Source organism: Notechis scutatus, chromosome 2, assembly GCF_049901735.1.
Source record: "Notechis scutatus isolate UNSWTSFEM ecotype Mainland chromosome 2, rNotScu1.2, whole genome shotgun sequence".
In the NCBI taxonomy this organism is placed as follows: Eukaryota; Metazoa; Chordata; class Lepidosauria; order Squamata; family Elapidae; genus Notechis; species Notechis scutatus.
Window position 1 is genome coordinate 268,082,484 of NC_142010.1, and position 19,276 is coordinate 268,101,759.

Consider the following 19,276-nt stretch of genomic DNA (forward strand, 5'->3'; position numbering starts at 1 on the left):
CGGGGAGGCAGGGTGGAGAACGGACCCTCCTCCTCGCGCTCGCCCAGCCAACGGTCGCGCCGGCCGCTCGCCCGCCCGCCTCCCGGGCCCGCCCGCGCCGGGTTCCGCGTCTCCGTGGAGACCAGCCAAGCGCGGGGCCGCGATGGAGCCGGACCGGTGAGTCGCAGCGCTAACCTCGCCTCCCCGCCCCCTGCCCTGCCCGCAGGCGGCCTCTGGCGTCGGGACGGGGCGCCTCCGTGCAGGGCGGTGGGTGGCCGGAGCAGCCGCGCCCGCTTGCCGCTTGCAAGCGCCTGCCCGCCCGTGACCCGGCGCTCTCCCGTCTCTTCCCCGGCCAGAGCCCCGCCGCCGAGCCGCGGAGAGGTCGCCGCCGCCCCGACCAGCGCGGAGGAGCCCGCGGGATCCCGGCGGAGACGGCCAATGCGGAGACGCCGCCGGACCCCGAGGCAGAGCTGCAGGCCGCAGCCACGCACCCGGTGGAGCTGCCGCCCTGCCACGGCGTGCCCGGGCCGTACCTGGGGAGTTGCCGGCCACCGATCTGCAACCGCGCCCGCCCTGCGTCTCGGAGCCCCGAGGGAGCCGCCCGTCCGCGGCCAGTGCCTGATGCACAACTGGCAGGAAGAGGTGAGGCTGCCTGCTGGGCTCCGCCGCCGCTCTGGCGGTGGGAGGTCAGGGCAGCGGCCGGACCCTGCCGCCCCTTAGCAGGCGGTCCCCAGCGCAGAGCCCGCCTGGCGTCCCGTGTGAGAGGAGCCCGGCCTCCCCAGGGGCTTCAGGGCAGCCCCTCCCCTCCTGCCCTGCAGAGCCCAAAGGGCAGGTAGGACCAAACTGGGGGGAGGAACTGGGGTGTGTGGCCCTGAGGGAGAGGAGCATCCTTTGTTTTGAATTTTGTTTCTCCCAGAGAGCCACCAACTGTCTGGACCAGGTGCCAAGACCCGAGTATGGCAGCGAGGGGTTTTTCCACCGGTTCGGGCATCCTGGCCTCCTCACCCTTGACTTCCTGGCCGGCACACCCACGACCACCACGATGAAGGACTCCTTCCCTCGGCCCGTGAAGACGGGGCTCCCTGTGCGAGGTGGGCAGCAGGGGGGAGAGGCTCCAGAGGCCTGGAGTGGAGGAACCACATCTGTGCAGGGAGCGAAAGGGCTTCTCTCCGGGTGGCTGAGATGCTCCTGCGGAGGATTAGCTAGGTGCAGTTCATTCTCCCCACCTGGGAGGCCCCTCATTTCCCACTCAGCTAGAAAGCCAGGCTGCCCCCTCCCCCCAGTCCATCTCACGGACGCTGTTGTCCTTAGCAGCTGGAACCAAACTCTTTGCAATCCCAGCAGGAGTTGGGGAGTTCAGCTGCTCCCTTTGGGCCGCCAGGCAGGGCCTTCCTTGCTCTGGCTTTGGATCAGCAAACAGGCAGCCCTGATGTGCAACTGCGACCCCGCCCGCTTCTTGGCCTTTTCCCCAAACAGCCCCCTCAGCACGTCTACGGATATTCACCCATCAGGTCCCAACGGGGCTTTTCAAAAGGGAACTGGACTTCCTTGGGTTTCCCTTGAGGACTTTTGGCTTCTCATCCCAGGAGCTTCTTCGCTTCTGACTGAATGGTGGAACACGGAATGATTCATGTTCCTTGCAGTCATCTGGTCGTTGGCCCTCTTTCTGAGAGTCACTGAGGCGCCTTGGGAGACACAGATACCCTCCAAGTGGCCTCAGTGACTCTCAGAAAGAGGGCCAACGACCAGATGACTGCAAGGAACAACAATCCTTCTGTGCTCCACCATTCAGTCAGAAGCGAAGAAGCTCCTGGGATGAGAAGCCAAAAGTCCTCAAGAGAAAACCAAAAAAAGCCCCGTTAGGACAGCCCCCTGGGCAGCTTTTTTGATGGACAGCAATTCCTTCCCAAGATACTTCAAAAAGACTGTTTGGCTTCTATCTGCCCCCCCTCCCCCACTCTAAAGCATCTAGGGTTTATTTTTGAAATGACAGGCAGTGCTCAACTTACAACCGTTTGTTTAATGACTGCTCAAAGTTACAATAGCCCTTTAAAAAGTGACTGACCGCTGGTGCTGACGCTTGGAAGGGTTGAGGTGTCCTTGGGGCCCGTGGCTGCCCTTTGCAACTTTCCCAGAGAGCTTCCCCCAGCACGGCCGGTGGGAAAGCCGGAAGGGGAGGTTGCGACGTCTCTCTTAAAAGGATGGGTTTTCCTGTTCTGAGGATGGTCAGAAGTCGAGGACTTCCTGTACTGTGAAACTGTAGAGGGACAAGTTGCGGCCTGTGACGCGCTGCTCTCCTCTCCTTTGAATGGGAGAGTTTGCCTTCGGTCCGACTCCTTCGGGGGCTGAGCAGAGAGAAGCAGCGGCTGCAGCTGCTCCTAGGGAGGCCTTCAGGGTCCCAAAGCTGGAACGGATCCTGCCAGGCCTCCACAGTTCGGTGGGGAGGGAGGGCCACATGGCTCAGTTGAGAATCCTAAGAATCAGCTGGCCTGTAGATCAGCTGCCCTGCGGCCAGAGGGTCTCCAGGGCTGAAGCCGGCAGCTGCAGTCAGCCTGGGAGGCCCCTGGCGGCAGATCCTTCCGGACTCGGCTGGGGGGGGCTGGGGGGCTGGGTGGCGTTCCTGTTTTTGAACAGACAGGAGCCCTCTTAGAATGGGCTGTGCAAGGTCCCCAAGGCCTCCGGGGAGCCACCTAATCCTGCCTCCATAAGGGGAAGCAGAGCCTCCTTGAGCCTTGCATGAAACCCAGAGGACGCTGGCATCGGCCTAGGGCCCGGCTCAGTTCAGGGCACCAGGTGCTGGCAGGGATGGCTTTCCCCCATCTCCCTCCCTGCGGAAGGCTCTGGGCCCGCCTTCCGGCCTCCATCCCTGGGCAAGGTCCTTCTGCAGCCTCTCTGTGGATGCCCCCCGCCCCACTTGTCCTTTCCTTTTCTCCCCAGGGAAACGGGAGGCCATGATGGAGCATCTCCTGTACCAGAAACACAGGTGAGCAGCAGGACCTTCTCCGCATCCCCCCCTCCCCCCCAGCAGCCAGGCATTGTTGTGGGCCTGTCAAGGTTAACGGGCGGCGGCCTCTTTCCTCCAACTGGTCTGGATTGTGAACTTGCTCAGCGACCCAAAGGCAGGGGATACTGGGGCACCAGTCCTGTGGGCCTGGCTTTGTGGGCATGGCAGGGGAAGGATACTGCAAAATCCCCCTTCCCTTCCCACCCCACTAGCCTGCTTTCCAGCTCCCTTCTCCTGGGCAGGGCAACCAAAGGAGAGCCAGCCGATCAGCTGGGACTCGATGGGAGGCAGAGAAGAGATGGGGTTGGCGAGGCCAGTCAGAGGCCGCATTGGCCGGTTCTCCAAACAACTCAAAATTTCCGCTACGGGTTCTCCAGAACTGGTCAGAACCGGCTGAATCCCACTCTGCCCTGGGGGTATCCAAGGCCACAGAGCTGCAGAAGGCAAGGCGGTCTCCCTCTCAGTCACTCTGAGCACCATCCTTCTGTGTCAAATGGGTGGGCGAGAGTTTAAATACCGGTGTGGGAGTCCTTCTCCACTGTATCTTCAGACAGCCTCCCAAAGGGGAAGCTTAGGAGCGAGTGGGCAGGTGCCAGGACTGGAACCAGAGGGTGGGGCTCCTCGGGCATTTCTTCCCTTGCAGGAGGGAAGAGCCGAGGTCTTCCAAGGGCCTTTGGCCAAGGAGCTGAGCAACGGCACCAACCATGGAAGGCTGCTGCCTCTTGTCTTGCCCAAGGACTGGTGGGAGGCCATGTGGCCTAACCCTGGAAGCTGCAAAAGGAAGGGGAACCAGGGAAGAAGGACCCGGGGGGGGATCTTGGGCATGGGAGAGCGAAAGTTGGTGAGGAGGCAGAGTGGCGGCAGCAGCAGCACAGGGGCCCAAGGTAGAGCGTGCCACCTCCCAGGCAAGCAGCGGCCAGCCTGCACACTTCCACAGAACGGCTGAGGAAAGAGAGGTGGGCTGCCTCCCCCCTCCCCTCCCTCAGGGTTTCCTTGGGTTGAAACAAGCCCAGCAGGCCGGAGGCTGCAGAAGTCCACGGTGGCCACAGCACACGTGCCAGCACACGCCCAGGGCCTCCGACAGCTACAGGGAGGCCTCGGATGTCCAGACTGCATTCCCCCTCCTCATTTGCACTAGCAGCCCTGGAGGCTCCCCACTGCAGCAGCCTTCCCTGCCGACAACCGAACCGATTCACAGGCAGGGCCCATTTATCCACCAGTGACAGACCCCCACCCCACCCCCGGGGAGGGGGGAGGGGGGATCTTGGGCCCGGCAGAAGCTCCCTTCAGTGCTGCTGCTGCTGCTGCTGCTCCCAGGACTTTCCTTGCCCTTCTACCCCGACCAGCAGCAGGCAGGGGTGGGCGTCCTGGTACGAAGCAGCGAGGGCTGTGCCAGCTCTTTCCACACCCTTTCCCCCCTGTGCCCGGGGAGTTCCCGGCTCTCAGCTGGGCAGCCAAGTTAGAACCTGGACAGACAGACCGATAACTATTTGCAGTGTGGCTCCCAACCTTTTGCCTGGCAGGAGGGGCAGCCTTTGAGATTGGCACACAGAAGTCCCGCAAGAAACATTCCGGCGGTGCCCGTGGCCGTTTCATTTGGGAGACCAATGAAATAGCTGTGCAGGGTGTTGTTCTCTTTTATTCATAAAACACTTGGACAACTTGAAAAACGATCCCCACCCTTCTGCTCTCTGCCTAGAAAATGAACGTATAAAATCTTTCCAGGATGAGGTTTCTATGGGGCTGGGGGCTGCGCTGACCCCACCAGCCTGCCTTCCCCCAACTGCTGGTGAGCAATGCTGGGTTCGGTGCCATTGGCGGTGCGGAAGGTCCCACGCACGGCTTGGCAATGGAAGCGCTCTGGGCCAAGAGAGCTGCCTGTGCCCACCCCTCCTCCTGCCAGTGCAGCTCCAGGCTCAGCTGCTGTTGTGGCTGTTGGTTTGCAGCATGAACCTCCTGGCACGCGACGCCTCCCCTCCGTCCGAGCCCATGGAGTCCCTCTCCATCACCCACCGGGACTACAGGCAGGAGGGCTTCCATCCTGAGCCCCTGCCCCCCACCCAGGTAAGGGGCTCTGCGGGCCAGAGTAGCAGTCAGGCTCCCCACCCCTTCCCTCCTGGACACGCCCCAGTAGCTCCCCTGACGTCCTCTCCTCTTGCAGCCCCACGACTACCGGCTGGAACAACCACAGACATTCTGGCTTGAACATGCCCAGCAGGTGCCGGTGAGTGCCACCCTGATGTTGCCATGCCTTTGGTGCCCGCTCCCATGAGGCTCGTCCTTGAGAGGCTGCAAAGGACGGGGCAGGTGGGCAGGCAGCCCAGGCACCTGTTGTTCTAGCATGGAGGGTATGTTCTGGCCACGAGGGCGGGTGACGCATGCCAGGAAGGCAGCTCCGCCCCCCACGCCGGCTGCTCTTCAGCCTCTTTGTCCCTCTCCACAGGGCACCTCCAGCATCCGGACGGGCGACACCCCTTTCAGGAAGTGCGCAATGTTCACCACCCCCGTCTCGGAATGCCTCGACCAGCCGTAGCTGTACGGCCCAGAAAACGTCCCCCGGCCTTGAAGGCTTCCTTGCCACCCCCCGGGCCAGTGGGAAAGCACCGAGCTTATGTGGGTGGAGGGGGTGCAGAGACCCTTCCTCAAAGGGTTGATCACCCCAGTTAAATTCCTGCAAGAGCTGGAGGCCCAACCACCAGAGGGGTTTCCAGGTGGCTTCCTTGTGGTTCTCCCACCACAGAAGCAGCGGGGGCTGGACGGGCCCTTCCCTGTCCTTCCTCTTGCTAAAGGGAGGAGGGGGATGTTCTCCCCTCCCTCTTTCTATTCGGCCAAAACTGCTTGCCTGGTTCCTGCATTTGCAGCCAAGGGGGAAAATGAGGGCTGGCTCAGCCAGCTGAGCCGGGGGAGGGGCATCGAATGGGGCCAGGAGCCCCAGCTGGCAAAGGGCATCTGCAGCTGGTCAGCAGGTGGGTTCCTGCTGCCTGGCTGGGCAGGGAAGACCCCTTGGTGTCTGGGACAGCGACAGCCCCCCCTCCCCTCCGCCTGCTCCAGGCCCAGCCACTGCCTCTCCAGGCGTGAAGCCATCCTTCCCTGCAGGCTGGCCACTGTTGCCCCCCCGCCCGCCCCCTGCTCCAAGGCAGAGCAAATCCACCAGGAGTTCATGGGAGCAGCTGCTCCTGCCAGTTCCCCGCAGAGGGAGGGCCGCCCTCAGATGACGGCCGCCTTCTCTTCGCCCAGCAGCCAGTAGGTCCTCATCTTCCCTTTGCCCTGCCGGGAAGAAACGGGTGTGTGCGTGAGGGGCTCTTGCCCCCTTTCTGGCAATGCAGCCCACCCCTTGGAGCATGGAAGGGCGGGGCCGGCCTGCTCCTTCCCACACCCACCTTCATCTCCACGTCCCCCCGGAGCTCCAGCAGAAAGCAGCCAAACTCGTCCAGGATCTCCTTGGTGGCAGCAGAAATGTGGATCTTTAAGGCTGGAAGGAAGGGGGCAGGGGAGTGAATGCCCTCCAGGATCCCCCGGCCAGATGGCCCAGCAGAGCCTTGGGGTCCGCAGCAGGACAGAGGACCGCAATAAAGTGGATTAAACTAGGGAAGCTTGAACTGTCCTGTTGGGACCCCTCTTGCCCTCCAGGAGAAGCAACAAGGCCTCTGGGAAACGGGGTGGCGCTGAGCTGGATTGCATCCCGCTGGAGCATCTGCTGAAGGGGAAAGGAAATTCACAAGGAAGCTGGGGGTGGGGTGGGGGGCTGGAAAGAGGGCAGGGGAGAAGCACCAGCAGCAGGGGAGGGGATGGTGAGGGGGGCTGCAGAAAGAGCAGGGAGGGGGTCTCACCCTCGCCATTGGACTCCATGCGTGAAGCCGTGTTGACCGTGTCCCCAAAGAGGCAGTAGCGTGGCATCTTGAGGCCCACCACTCCTGCACACACCGGCCCTGCAGGGAGGCAGAGGGGGGCGGCTGAACTGCTGGTGCTCTGCGCATGCTCAGGTGAGGCGGGCCACCCTCGCCCACCTCAGACTCACCGGAGTGGACCCCGATGCGCAGACACAGCTGCTCACTGGGCCGGTGCCGGATGTGGAAGGTCTTCACAGCCTCCAGGAGTGCCAGGGCCATGCGGACGATCTCGTGGGCGTGGAGCTTGCCATTTCGGACAGGCAGGCCGGACACCACCATGTAGGCATCACCAATGGTCTCCACCTACGGCCAGGGCCCAGAAGCAGGGTGAGGCCGGGGGGAACGACTCCCTGCAGTGCTGCTGTGAGCCTGGGATCAGCCAGGAAGGGGCCCCAGCCCAGCCCCACAAGGCTCACCTTGTAGACATCGAAATTGTCAATGATGGCATCGAAGCAAGTGTAGAGATCATTGAGGAGTGTCACCACCTGTGGGGGGGGGGGTGCAGAGAGAGAGACAGGGGAGCTGGCTGGGCAGGTGAAGGGAGTCTAATGTAGCAAGAGCAGGTGGCTGTCCGGGGCCAAGACCAGGCGAGGCTGTGACCCTCAGGCATGGCAGTTCCTGCAGATTCCCCGGGCAGATGGATCGACATTTTTGGGACAGTGAGAAGAGACCAATTAGAAAAGTTGATAGAGAAGGACCACAATGGAGCCCCACATGCCCAGGCCCTGCAGGAGGGGCGAGCGAACACTGGGAGTGGGATTAATAGCCCTCTTGGCCTTTCCTCTGCTTCCCAATAGCTGCGTTCACGCAACCCCCTAAGCCAGCACGGAAACCCGACTGCTGTGTTTGTGTAATACGTTCCACCGAAGCAGGGATCCCCGAGAGGACTTGAAAGCAGCATCTGGATTCACAGGCAGTCCAAACCCCAAGGGGTTTTGCAAGAGCATAGCCGCTGAGCTCTATGGGCTATGGTTATAGCCATAGACCAGCAACAGTGAACCTTTGGGGTTCAGAATGTCAAAAATTCAGAAAATGTCCACCTTGATTCTGTGGCATCTAACTCACCGCCGCTCTCTGCTCAAAAGAGGCCTCTTCAGACCTCCCCTCTCCTCCCCTCCCCTCTGGACTATATTCCCAGGCCCCTCAGAGAACCCTCAACTTCCAGAGTGTCACCGAACATGGCATGGTGTGTCGCCTATGACACACATTCCATAGGTTCACCATCACTGCAATAGGCCCTTCCCCTTCTTCCATGAATTGGTAGCTACGTAAGTATCAGCCTTCTGCCATGCGCCAGCCATCTTTATTGGTGGCAGCACCACGTTCAGGGCTCCACATCTACACTGGGTGAGGAAAACAAACCCCAGCCCAGCCCTTAAGCGGAGGAACCAGAGAGCTCCCCACGTCCAAGGGGAAACTGTCTAGGGGGACTCTGTCCTTGGACCTGCTCCAGCCAGTGGGTGGTGGTGGGGAAGAGACTTTCCCAAGCCCAAACCAAAGCGGACCAGAGTCAGCTGCATCCATTTCAGGCATGCAAGGGATTACCCCGCCCACCCACCCGTGCTGCAGCCTACCTGCATGGGGGTGCTCTCTGCTGACAAGGAGGTGAACCCTACAATGTCGCTGAAGTAGATGGTGACACAATCGAAGGCCTCAGCCTGCACCGTCTCACCCCGCTTCAGCTGCTCAGCCACCGAACTGAGGGGTAGAAAAGACAGGAGCTGCTGACCTCCCAAGCAGGAGACTGTCTCAGGCCCGGAGCCCCAGCGGGAGGCCGGCGGAAGCTGGACTCACTGGGGCAGGATCTGGTAGAGCAGATTCTCTGCCTTGCGCTTCTCCTCCAGGTAGGCCTGCGTGCGCTCTTCCACCAGTTTCTCCAGGTTGTTGGCGTACTGCTCCATGCGCGACAACAGGTTGTCCAGGATGCTGGTACTTCCTTCCCTGAGGCAGAGGAGGAGGGCAGGGTCCGTGGTGGTGCAGGCAGGGTGAGGGGAAGGGAAGGGTGCCAGGACTGGGTATGGCAGGCGCTATGCCATTACATTCCTCACCCCGGAAGCCTTTGGATGAGAGGCAACCCTGCTATAGGTGGGGGACTCTGCCCTGCTGGGGAGCCTCAGCCAGGCCCTGACTTCTCCTGTGGGTGGGTGGGTGGAGAGGCCACCTGCCTCCTTGGGGAGGGAGCTATCTGTCAGCCGAGCCACAGAAGTGCCTGAGAAAGCCAAGCTGGCTAGATTTGGGGCCTGGGGCCTGTTCTGGGGACCCCCATCCCATTGTCTCCATCTCAGGGATCCAGCAGAAAGTCTTTGGGGGCCTCCCTGTGGGGACCCTCAGTCCACGTTCAGTAGAAGAGGGAGAGTCTCTCCAGGGCCAACTGGAACCTCCTTGAGGTACACCTGCATCCCAGGGGAAGACGACCCTGGGAGGGTTGCAAGCAGGCGCCTTGCGGGGCCGTGTGGGGAGGAGACCTTCTGCACTTCCCTGCCTGGAGGGTCAGAAGCTGAAGCAGGCTTCTTGTGCACACACACGCGTGCATAACACACCAATCCCCTAAGGTGGGAGAAGGAGACCTCCTTACCTGTTGAACCGCCGGATGAAGACTTTAATCTGGGCGAAATCTGGGCGCTCGGCCGGCTGCTGAGCCCAGCACCGCTCCATCAGCACAGCCAGCTCCTCGCTGTGCAGACGGGTGTCGATGGTGGGCCGGAAGTAGGGCAGCTGGCTGTTGCCCACCTTCTGCACAATCTCTGGGGGGGAGGAGTAGGGCGGGATGCACAGGAGTGAATGTGGGGGTGATGGGATGGAGGCACAGCTGACTCGTGCGGGGAGGGGGTGACCAGCTGCTGGGACAATGAGAGAAGTGAACATGGCAATCCTGGGGGTGGGGGGGTGGATGAGGACGGAGGGGGACTGGAAAGACAGAGGTCACAGGTCAAACCAGCGTGGTCACAAATAGAACCCAGCCAAGGGCACAGCCAGCAGCAGCCCCTCTTTTACCATTCTCTGGTGTGGAAACCCCACCCCCCATCTTGCATTCAGACATTACTTCCCTGCCTCTTCTACAGCACTGCTCAGGCGGCTGGCCCCACTGCTGAACCCATCCAGGCCGGAGGATTCCCTGGCTGCAAGACGGCAGGGCGTGGCGGGAGGGAGGGACAGGCTGCCTTCGCTGCCTTCCTGGTTCTCCAGGCTGAGGCAGGAGGCGTAAACCAGCATCCCACTTCCTGGTCAGCGCAAGCTGGAGGTGGGCAGGGCTGGCGTTTGGGCTTCCGCTCCGACCCCCGGCCCCTCCTCACCCTTGGGACTGAGCTCTATGCCCTCCACGTAGAAGGCGCCGCTGCGCAGCGCTATCTCCTGCAGGATGATCCCAAAGCTGTAGACGTCCGCCTTCTGCATGGCCAGGGGCAGCGGGAGCAGCGTCCCCTTCTGCAGCAGCTCTGGGGCCGTCCACAGCTTCTCTGGAGCAGGAGCCAGAGAGTTTGGGTCAGGGGGTGCGGGGCTCGGGCTTCCCCAGGGGACAGGCAGGAGGGGCTGGCCGGGCACTCACTGGCGTAGAGCGCGTGGTTGCCCTCGCTCTCGTGGCCCTGGCGGAAGCTGGCCAGGCCATAATCCGTGATCTTGAGCACGAAGCGGCTGTCCACCACGCAGTTGCAGGACTTGAGGCTACCGTGGTAGCCGATGATGCTGTTGTGCAGGAAGGCCATGCCCTGTGTGGGGCAGGAGGGAGAGAGGAGAGGGAGGGAGGCCCCTTGAGGCTGAGCCCCCCTCCCCTCTCTCAAATGCCAGAAGCCCCTTTCCTCACTTTGACGATGTCATTGATGAGGGCGTAGCGGAACATCCAGTCCAGGTTGATGCTCTCGTTCTCCAGAATGTCCTGGCAGGCCGAGGGGGGTAGAGGTCAGCTTTGGCCACAGCCCAGCAGGGGGAGCCCTGCCTCCCGCCCCACCTGCCCTGGACAGCCGCCTCACCTGCAGACTGCCACGAGGACAGTACTCGGTCACGATGCAGATGTTGGGGGGGTCAATGCAGGCCCCGATGAACCGGGTCAGGTGGTTGAACTGGATATCCCGCATCTGTGGGGCAGCAAACATGGCCCAGTGGAATGGGGGCCACTGCCAGCATCTTCTTCCCTGCAGCAGAGGCTGCCACCCCCAGGAGACCTCCCGAGTAGTTGCCCCCCAGTACGTACGTGCTTGAGCTCAAAGAGCACCTGCCTCGTCAGCTCAATCCGCTTCTTATTGATGTGTTTGATGGCCACCACGTTTCCCTGGAGGGCAAGAGACAAGCGGAGGGGGGTGAGCTGGCGTAGCCTCTAGCACAGCTGGGGCTGGAAAGGGGGACGGAGGGGCTCACCTTGAAGAGTCCTGTGTTGGCAAAGATCTGGTACTTGCCGTGGGCCGTCATGAGGGAGCCATAACTGGAGCCACGCTGGAGAGAAGCCGAGGCCGAGAGTCACAGCCAACTGAGGCTGAGTCGGCAGGAGGGGGAAAGGGCCCCATCAAAGCCGAGGGCTGGGGAACAGGTGGGGGCTGGGCCTTGGAGGGGCCCTCCGTGAGTGCCCCATAGTACCTACCAGTGAGAGGGTGAGTCGGCTGCCTGCCCCCTTGTGGTACCGCTCCGAGCCCCCAAACTGCAGGTCCTCCCAGCGTATCCGCCACAGCATGCTGGCCAGCTCCTTCTCCAACATCAGCTTCCTGCCAAGACCCACAATGGCTCCTGAGCTCCCTGACCCAGCCATGGCTCCATGGCTCACGCCCCTCCCCCCCCCAATGACCTGCAACTGGATCCGGGCTGGATTCAGGGCTGAGTCTGCAGCGCAAGAGCCAGAAGCTGCTCTGGCACCTGCCACACCCCAGCCCAAATGCCAGCCAAGGCCTCCAAAGGCCAGCCAGCTCATCCCAAGCAGCCTGGCACACGTGAACGCGCCCGCCAGACCTTGCTCTGGTTTATGCCACTGTGTGAACGTTCAGACCTCATGGAGGTGGCCCTTCCGTGCAGCCCAGCCTCCTCCAAAGGCTGAGGAGGAAACACCTGGCTAAGCCCAGCCTGGCCCTGGACCATGCATCACAGGGGTGGCCACTGCAGCCATGGCCCTCCTCCTCCCGGGCTGCACACTGCCTGTCTGGCCAGGGTACCCCCCCTTCTCGCCCGCTGTATTCCAGGCCCCCCAAGAGTTTGCTCAGGCACCTGAAGATCAGGAAGCTGGAAACCCCAAACATGATGAAGGTGAGTCCGGCCCCCAGCGCCAGGATCGCCAGGGTGCTGAGTGCACCTGCAAGGACACCACAGATCAGGCAGGGGCTCAGCCACCCCCAGAGAAGCACCGGCAGGCAGCTGGGTGTCCCGGGTGGGTCCTTCTGCGGAGGGAGCCGGGGGGAGGGGGCATACGTCCCCTGGAAGGAGAGAACCAGCTGCCCACAGCAGGCAGGCCATTCAGAGGAGGGAGGAGAAAATGGGCTCAGGGATTCTCCAAAGCTCTCCCAGGGTGAAGGGAATCCCACCTCTCCCCCGCTTTCTTTGGGCAGCAGGCCTAGAGACACCCACTTTTGTCACAGGAGGGGTCATCCATGTCAAAACAGGGAGGGTTATCCAGAGGCGGCTGCCCCTTGAGCCAGTGGATAGGCCCCAGCCACTTCAGCTGCTGCTCTGATCCCACGTAGTGTCCAACTACCTGTGGGCAGAAGGCTGTTGGCTCGCCTGGCCAGCTGCTGCTATTGTTCCTCCGCCTGCCCACCAATGGCCAGGAGAATGGGGGGGGGGGCGGCTGACTGCCCCAGACTTTGTCCCTCCAGGAGAAAGAAGGCCGGTGTCTCGTGGCCAGGGAGGACCGGCATGCGGGTGGGCTGGGGTTAGCGGCTGCCGAGGGGCTCCAGCTTACCTGGTATGTGCCACTCTCCCCCTCCTTCATGGCCCACAGGTTGAAGTCTGTGTCGCGGTCATTGTTCTGATCCATGCTCACGGTCCCAGTGACCCCTGGACGAACAAAAGCGCCCTGGCATTTGGGTCAGGCCCCTAAGAGCAGTTGGGACCAGCAGCACTGTGACCCTTGTCGATGGAGCTCTGCCTTTCCAATCCCCTCCCGTCCTCCTCCAGTCTGGGCCCCAGACCTCCTCTCCAGTCATTCCAGCCCCCCCTGCCCCCCATTGCTTCTAGGTCTGGGAACCCCCTCCTTGCAGCCCCGTACCCTGGAACCTGCGCCCCTTCATCTTTTCCAGGATGCGGCTGTTGTTGAGCTTGGTGTCGCCCTTGTGGAAGGTCTCGTTCAGGGCCAGGGCGTAGAGGAGCAGTCCGTCATGGAAGCAGCCGGCCACCAGGTTTTTCTGTTGGGGGGGAGCCAGAGAGGGAGGCAGATGCGTTGCTCGGTGCCCTCCAGGGCACCTCCCCTAGCAGGAAAGCCAAGCAGTCGAAGGGCCCACCCTCGGGAGGACCCCTTGTCCAGGAATAGGGCGTGGCCCCGTCAATTTAACCTGGCGTCAGTTATGGGGTGACTTCGGGTGGCCCAAACTCCCTGCGGTTCCCATCTACAACAAGCAAAGGTGTCCAGGACGCAGGAGCCCTTCTCTGCTCGGATGCAGAGGGGCCCACTTGAACCCCGGGCAGAGGGCCCCTCCTCCACGGCACCCCTGCAGTCAGGATGAGCCGGTGACTGCAGCCCTTTGAGCCAGAGGCTACAGCTAGGGAGGCTTTGCTCTTATTTAAAGGCAGAAAACAGGAGCGTGTCTGTTTCGGGAAAGGGGAACAAAATTTCTGCTGCCCCAAAGGAGACCAGGAGCAGCTCCGGGTGGAGAGCACCGCTTTTGCCGGCAGCCCAGAGCGCCAAGAGTCTTCGAAGGCCTGCTGCCTTCCCGTGCCCCACGGCCCTCCCCAGCCAAGCTCGGCTGAACGGACACCGGGCGCTTCGAGGCTCCCACTGTAGAAGGGCCGGAAGGCGGCAGGGCAAGCGGGGGCTCCACTGCTGTGGGCCCTCAGGGGACCGAATGCCACCAGCCCGTCCTGCAGACTCCTCTGCGCTTGGGGCCCCCGAATGAGCAGGCCCGGCTATTCAGCCAGCAGACTGGCCAGCAGTTGAACAGCCAATCAGGAAACAGGCTTGCTCAGTGAACAACGAAGGGAGAGGTGTGAATGCAGGCCCCCCCCCTAATGCCTTTCCCTGCCTGCCTGCAGATTCCTGGGAAACTGCACAGAAAGTGGGGAGGGGAGCCTAAAAATAGGAGCAGCCCCATGGGGAGGGGGCAGGATGTGGGTGGGAGGTGGCCGTTGTTTCCTGTCTGCACCCAGAGTCACTTCCACAGCCTGGTGACAGGGGGCCCGGCTGCTCCCCCAAGGAAAAGGTTAATTACTCACACTCTGCAGAAGGGGAATGTATGAAAACGCCCTCCCCAGTGCGGAGAGACCCGGTGGGGCCTCCCTCCCTCCCCCACTCCGTGCCAACCAAGACGGGGCAGCTCCAGGTGCCCCCAGAGAAGAACCCGCACACAGCCCTGCTCTGAGCCAGGGGAGCCGTGGGCCTCTTTTATCAGCATGGCTGGTGGTAGCTAGCAATTCCTGTGCCATCGCCGGGCAGAGGTTTGGGCGGAGACCCCTGACCTCAACTGGGGAGACACACATACAGAGGCCCCCCTTCTGCCCGGCCCCTCAGGGTACTGGCTCTCTCCCCTCCCCGGCCCCCCAGAGTTGGCCTTGGCTGGCTGTAGGGGCCCCTCAGGGGCCCCCCTGTAGCCTCTCTCCTCTAGGCAGCCCGGAACTTGTGGGGTCCCCCCCCCAAGCTTGCTGCAAGCAGAGGCCGAGGAGGCCAAGAAAGACCCTGCCACCCCACCTGCAGGGCTTCCCTCCCCAGTTGAGTGTCCCCTCAAAGAGGCCGGTGAAACTCTCTGGCTCCCCCTCTGGAGCTCCACCATGGGGCACCTCAGGTGGGGAAGGGCCCGTTCGTTCTCTGGGCTTTCATGGGTGGGGGAGGTCTGACTGGAGCAGCTGAAAAGCTCTCAAGTGTCACTTGGGGTGGCCATAACACACAACCCGCGGGGCTCCCACTGAGCAGAGCACAGGTCATCACACCCAGGGGGGTGAGGAGGACGGAAGCCCTTCGACAATCCTCAGGAGAGGGAGGAGGAGAGAAAGAGGCTGCGGGGATTTGGCACAAACGGCTGGAAAGGTCTCAGCTGGACAGGATTAGACAACTTTGCAGTAGGGATTCCCCCCCCCACCCATGAGTGTGTGAGCGTGTGAGTGTGCGCGCTCATTTGAAGCACCTGTGCTCGCTGGAGGGAGCCCCACGCACAGCAGGAGAGTGTCGGTGCCATCATGTTCCTGATGCACTGAAGCACTCAAGTCCTCTCAAGGGTTGCTGCAGCGGCTTCCAGGCCCCTGGCCAGTCGGGGCCCCGCAGTGACAGCTCCAGCAGAAACGGGGCCCAGGATTTGGGGAGGCCCTCAAAGCAGCTGCACCACACCAAGTGATGGACACAGCCGCTGCCTTAACGCAGCAGCAAGAGAGGAGCTGGCCAAGTTCCTCTGCTCGCTTCGGCCAGGAGCAGGGAAGGGAGCCAGGGGTCGTTTCCAGGAGCCTCTTCAAAATGGGCCCCTCACCGTCTCAGGGCCTCCACCCATGCTCGGGAAGGCCGGGAATGACCTGAGCTGGCCTCTGCTCACCGGGTGACACCCCCTCCCCCAATGCAAAGCCACCGAAGAGGGGCCGGCCCCGGGGGCTTCTCCTGAAGCAGCGAAGGCGAAGAAGGCCACAGGCTGCCTCCCCAGGCAGGCTGGGAACCCTCCCATCGGCTTTTGCCCGCAGAGCTGCGTGTGGCCAGTCGCTCTGGGCAAAGGCCGCCTGTGCTGGCCCAGCACCTGCCTGGATCCTCCTGTGCGTAGAGGCTGCTGTGGACGGCCAAGAGGCGGCCTCCCTTCCCAGCAGAGGCTTCGCCTGGGGGGGACTCCTCTCGCCCAGCCAGGATCTCAAGAGGGGGAAGGCCGGGGGCGCTTACCAGTGAACCACTGAGCTCCACCTGGTACTCCTGCCGAGCCCGCAGGATCAGCTTGTTCTGGAAGTCTCGGTACTCCAAAGTTTGGGGCTCATGATAGGTGATCACCAGCACCGTCTGCAAGAAAGGCCATTGGCCGAGGGACATGGGAGCCCATGTGCCCCTGCAGCTGAGGCACCAGCCCTCCCCCCCCTCTCTCTCTCTCACACACACACACACACACACACACACACCGCGCGCTTCCTGCATGTAGCTGTCTGGAAATCTGACACCAGGCTGCAAAATGGCTCCCACCTGCCCTGGCCTTGCAACCTCTGGGGGCTGCTTACGGCTCCCCTTGCCTCAGGCATCAGCCTTGCACCTCCCCCACCCCCACCCCGTCTTGCCCATCCTGCCTCTCCCCATCTGCTCCTCCTGAGCATTTCTGCAAAGCCTGGGCCTCTTTTGACCAAGGGGGAAGAAAGACTGTTCTCATGCATTGGGAAGTGGCTGAGAGGGAGGGGCAAGGAAGCCACACTGCACTTCATCACAGCCTCCCCCAGACACCTTTTGAGGCAAGCAGGTGCTGGCCGGGTGGAGGCCCTGCTGGCCCCCAGGGCCAGAGGCAGCCAGGGAGTAGATGCCCCCTTCAGGGCCCTCGAGGTCTGAAGCTGCTGCTCTGCTCCCCACAGAACAGCCAGCCCCCTCCCCTCCCTCCCCTAAGCACCTCCTCCTGCAGAAGAGACCAGGGATCCCCCTCCCTCCTCCTGGGCAGTGAGCAGAGCAGAACGGGGGGCGGAAGGGGCTTCCTGGAGTTTATGTGCAGGCTTCCTGAGGTGTCTCCCCACCCCCACCCCCACTCCACCCTGGGAACCTCAGCTCTTCCATCCGTGGACCGCCTACCAGGCCCAAAGGAGACATGCGCAGCCAAGAGTCCTTCCGCTCCGAGCAAGGGGAGCCCCAGGCGCAGGGAGAGACCCCAAGGGCAGAGCAAGGCGGAGGGGGGGGGGGAGGCTTGGTCCTGGCCACCAAGGAGCCCCCCTCCCTCTGGAGCCTTGTCCTCCAGGCAGAGCCAGCCTCCCAGCACCCGGTTTCCAGAAGAGCAGCTGGTGGGGCTCCCCTCTGCCCGGCCCAGGCCCTTGCACCAAAGGCCTCCCCACGCCTGGGACTCCAGGGTGCCGGCTCCCTTCCCCAGCTTCTGGACTGACCTGGAAGGCCTCCCGCAGGTCCGGGCCCTCCTTGCTCTGCCAGGGTTTGCCAGCCCCCAGGTGCCCGTCCCCTTGCAGGCTCTCCCCAAAGACGTCCACGTAGAAGAAGACGTAGTCGCCGTGGGTCAGGCCCTCCGACTGGGCTCGACGCATGACTTGGTGCAGCATCTCCAGGGGGCCGCAGATGTAGATGACTGCCGAGAGAAGAAGGGCGGGAGGAGCCCCGTTGGCTCAGCTGCTCTCCCTGTCCGTCTGCGGCTGGTGCTCCCCCCCCCCCCCCCCCGGTCCCCGTGGCTGTCAGTGGAGCCCCCAACCCCCACACGGTCATGTTCCTGGCAAGAAGCAGGGAGGACATCAAATGTAACTACTCAAAATTTCCGCTACTGGTTCTCCAGAACTGGTCAGAACCTGCTGAATGCCACCTCTGGACCCAAGCAATACATTTGTTTTATTTGATTTAAATGGAAGCGGCATTTCGCACTCACTATGATGAAACCCCCAGCTCAGCTCCACAGAAAGACAGCGGGGCTGAGCCCCACCTGGCCCCACTGAGGGCTGGAGACGTTTCCCTGAGTTATTTGTCATTCGTGCTCTAGCGAAGAAATTTGATCCAATACTCAGCTACAATACATACAATGTGTCGGCCACCTGTGGTTAGCAGGGCCCACTCTGACCCCCTCCAGGAATGGAGGCACCCGAGCGAGCCCCCTCTGGCTACTGCAGAGAGCTATTCCGTGCCACAAGAAGTATTCGGGGGGCACCTGGCTTCAGCGGAAGAAGAGCCCCTGGGATGTGCAGGGGAAGGGAACTCCCCCAGGGATGGGACTCTCTCTTCCCCAAAGCTGCCTTCTGGTTTTGCTTTTGTAATGGCATTTGGGGACTTCCAGGAAGCCCTCACTTCACCCGGGCCGGTCTCCTGCCTCTCCTGTTCCCCCAACGGCCAAGACACAGGGGGGGTCCCATTTGCACACCCCTTGGATCAGTTTCAGATGGGAAATGAAAGAGCTGCCCCCCCCCCTGGATTAGCAGCCCTGAAAACCATGTAAGAGAACAGAGAAGGTCAACTTGATGCCCCCCCCACGTGACTCCCAAACATGCGGGGTGCAGCCAGGGTGGGTCAGGGGGAAGAGGGAGAGGGGAGGGGCGTCTCACAGCTGGAGGGGCAGCTGAAAGGGGCTGAGGAGCTGGCCAGAACAGGAGGAGCATCAGAGGCGAAGAGAGGCCAGTAAAGACACTGGTTTAGGCAGCCTCAGAGTGTCATGCCCCTGGTGGAGACTGACTCTGAGGAAGAGGAGGAACAGCCAACAGGGAGTGGGAGTGTGGCTCCCGAGGTGGTGGAGGAGGCTGGGGAAGGGCAGAAGCAGGCTGAGCAGTCAGAAGAGGACCCAGGCCCATCCCCTCTCCATCCTAGGACACGCAGGGAGGAGAGGATCAGGGAAAAGCCAGGTCTACTCAAGAGGAGATTACCATGATCCTCCTCGTGGCTTGCAGGTAGGAGCTACGTATATAAGTTTGCAACTGCGCAGTTAGAATTGCTGGAGTCAATTAGTGTTTACCTTGAAAGAGGCTTATCTTTGCTGGCGTTCTTCGCATGGACTTTTCTCGGTTATTTTCCTGGACTTTATAATTAGTTATCTTGGCTTTCTTCAGAACTCTCATCAATGCAGTTTGTTTTGGTTTTTTGTTTGCCTCATTATTTACTTTTGTGACTTTAAACTGTGCCTAATAAAACAGTGAAGTTTAGTTGAAGGCCTTACCGGACTTTACTATATGTTTTGGGTTTGGGGTTATTATGAGACTACGGGTCATCACACCAAGAGATGCAACTTCAGGAGAAGCAACCTGGAACTATGGAGGAATTTCCTGGCAGAGGGGACAATCAATCCATGGAACGGCTTCCTCCATCCCTGGAAGGCCTTAAGAAGAGACCGGACAGACACTTGTCTGGAGTGGTAGAGGGTCTCCTGCCTGAGCAGGGGGTTGGGCTAGAAGACCTCCGAGGTCCCTTCCCACCCTGTCATTCTGTTAAGACCACTCGAGTTCTGAACAAGGAGGAAACCAGAGGAATCCTTGGTTGTTTTCTGGCAGATGTTTGATTACCCAAACTCGGTAACACCATCAGGGCCAGTAAGGAGGGCGGTTTGAGGAAGCAGAGGCCCCAAAGACCCAACCAGAAGATTAAGGCTAGACGAGCTGTGAGAAATTGCCAGGTCAGTTTCCACAGGCAAACGTGGAGAATTAA

The 19,276-nt window shown here is 61.6% G+C and overlaps 2 protein-coding genes across 2 annotated transcripts in view; one reads left to right on the forward strand and one right to left on the reverse strand.

The window, feature by feature from the left end:
* SPAG8 (sperm associated antigen 8) lies at nt 1-6,565 on the forward strand. Its single transcript, XM_087958795.1, has 7 exons — nt 1-156; nt 336-621; nt 896-1,070; nt 2,917-2,962; nt 4,930-5,047; nt 5,145-5,207; nt 5,427-6,565. The coding sequence occupies exons 1-7, from the start codon at nt 143-145 to the stop codon at nt 5,514-5,516; spliced, it is 792 nt and encodes a 263-aa protein (XP_087814921.1). The 5' UTR covers nt 1-142; the 3' UTR covers nt 5,517-6,565.
* Nucleotides 4,605-19,276, reverse strand: part of NPR2 (natriuretic peptide receptor 2) — a 25,072-nt gene continuing 10,400 nt past the window's right edge. Inside the window, exons 2-22 of the mRNA XM_087958793.1 lie at nt 17,035-17,228; nt 15,851-15,964; nt 13,055-13,190; nt 12,749-12,843; nt 12,415-12,541; nt 12,058-12,142; nt 11,444-11,564; nt 11,224-11,298; nt 11,060-11,137; nt 10,839-10,943; nt 10,673-10,744; nt 10,418-10,577; nt 10,167-10,328; nt 9,449-9,617; nt 8,668-8,814; nt 8,448-8,571; nt 7,290-7,358; nt 7,002-7,176; nt 6,814-6,912; nt 6,364-6,455; nt 4,605-6,250 (exon numbers count right to left, since the gene is read on the reverse strand). Of these exons, the coding sequence (XP_087814919.1) occupies nt 6,191-6,250; nt 6,364-6,455; nt 6,814-6,912; nt 7,002-7,176; nt 7,290-7,358; nt 8,448-8,571; nt 8,668-8,814; nt 9,449-9,617; nt 10,167-10,328; nt 10,418-10,577; nt 10,673-10,744; nt 10,839-10,943; nt 11,060-11,137; nt 11,224-11,298; nt 11,444-11,564; nt 12,058-12,142; nt 12,415-12,541; nt 12,749-12,843; nt 13,055-13,190; nt 15,851-15,964; nt 17,035-17,228 (2,459 nt within the window). The 3' untranslated portion in view covers nt 4,605-6,190. The remainder of the gene's footprint in view (nt 6,251-6,363; nt 6,456-6,813; nt 6,913-7,001; nt 7,177-7,289; nt 7,359-8,447; nt 8,572-8,667; nt 8,815-9,448; nt 9,618-10,166; nt 10,329-10,417; nt 10,578-10,672; nt 10,745-10,838; nt 10,944-11,059; nt 11,138-11,223; nt 11,299-11,443; nt 11,565-12,057; nt 12,143-12,414; nt 12,542-12,748; nt 12,844-13,054; nt 13,191-15,850; nt 15,965-17,034; nt 17,229-19,276) is intronic.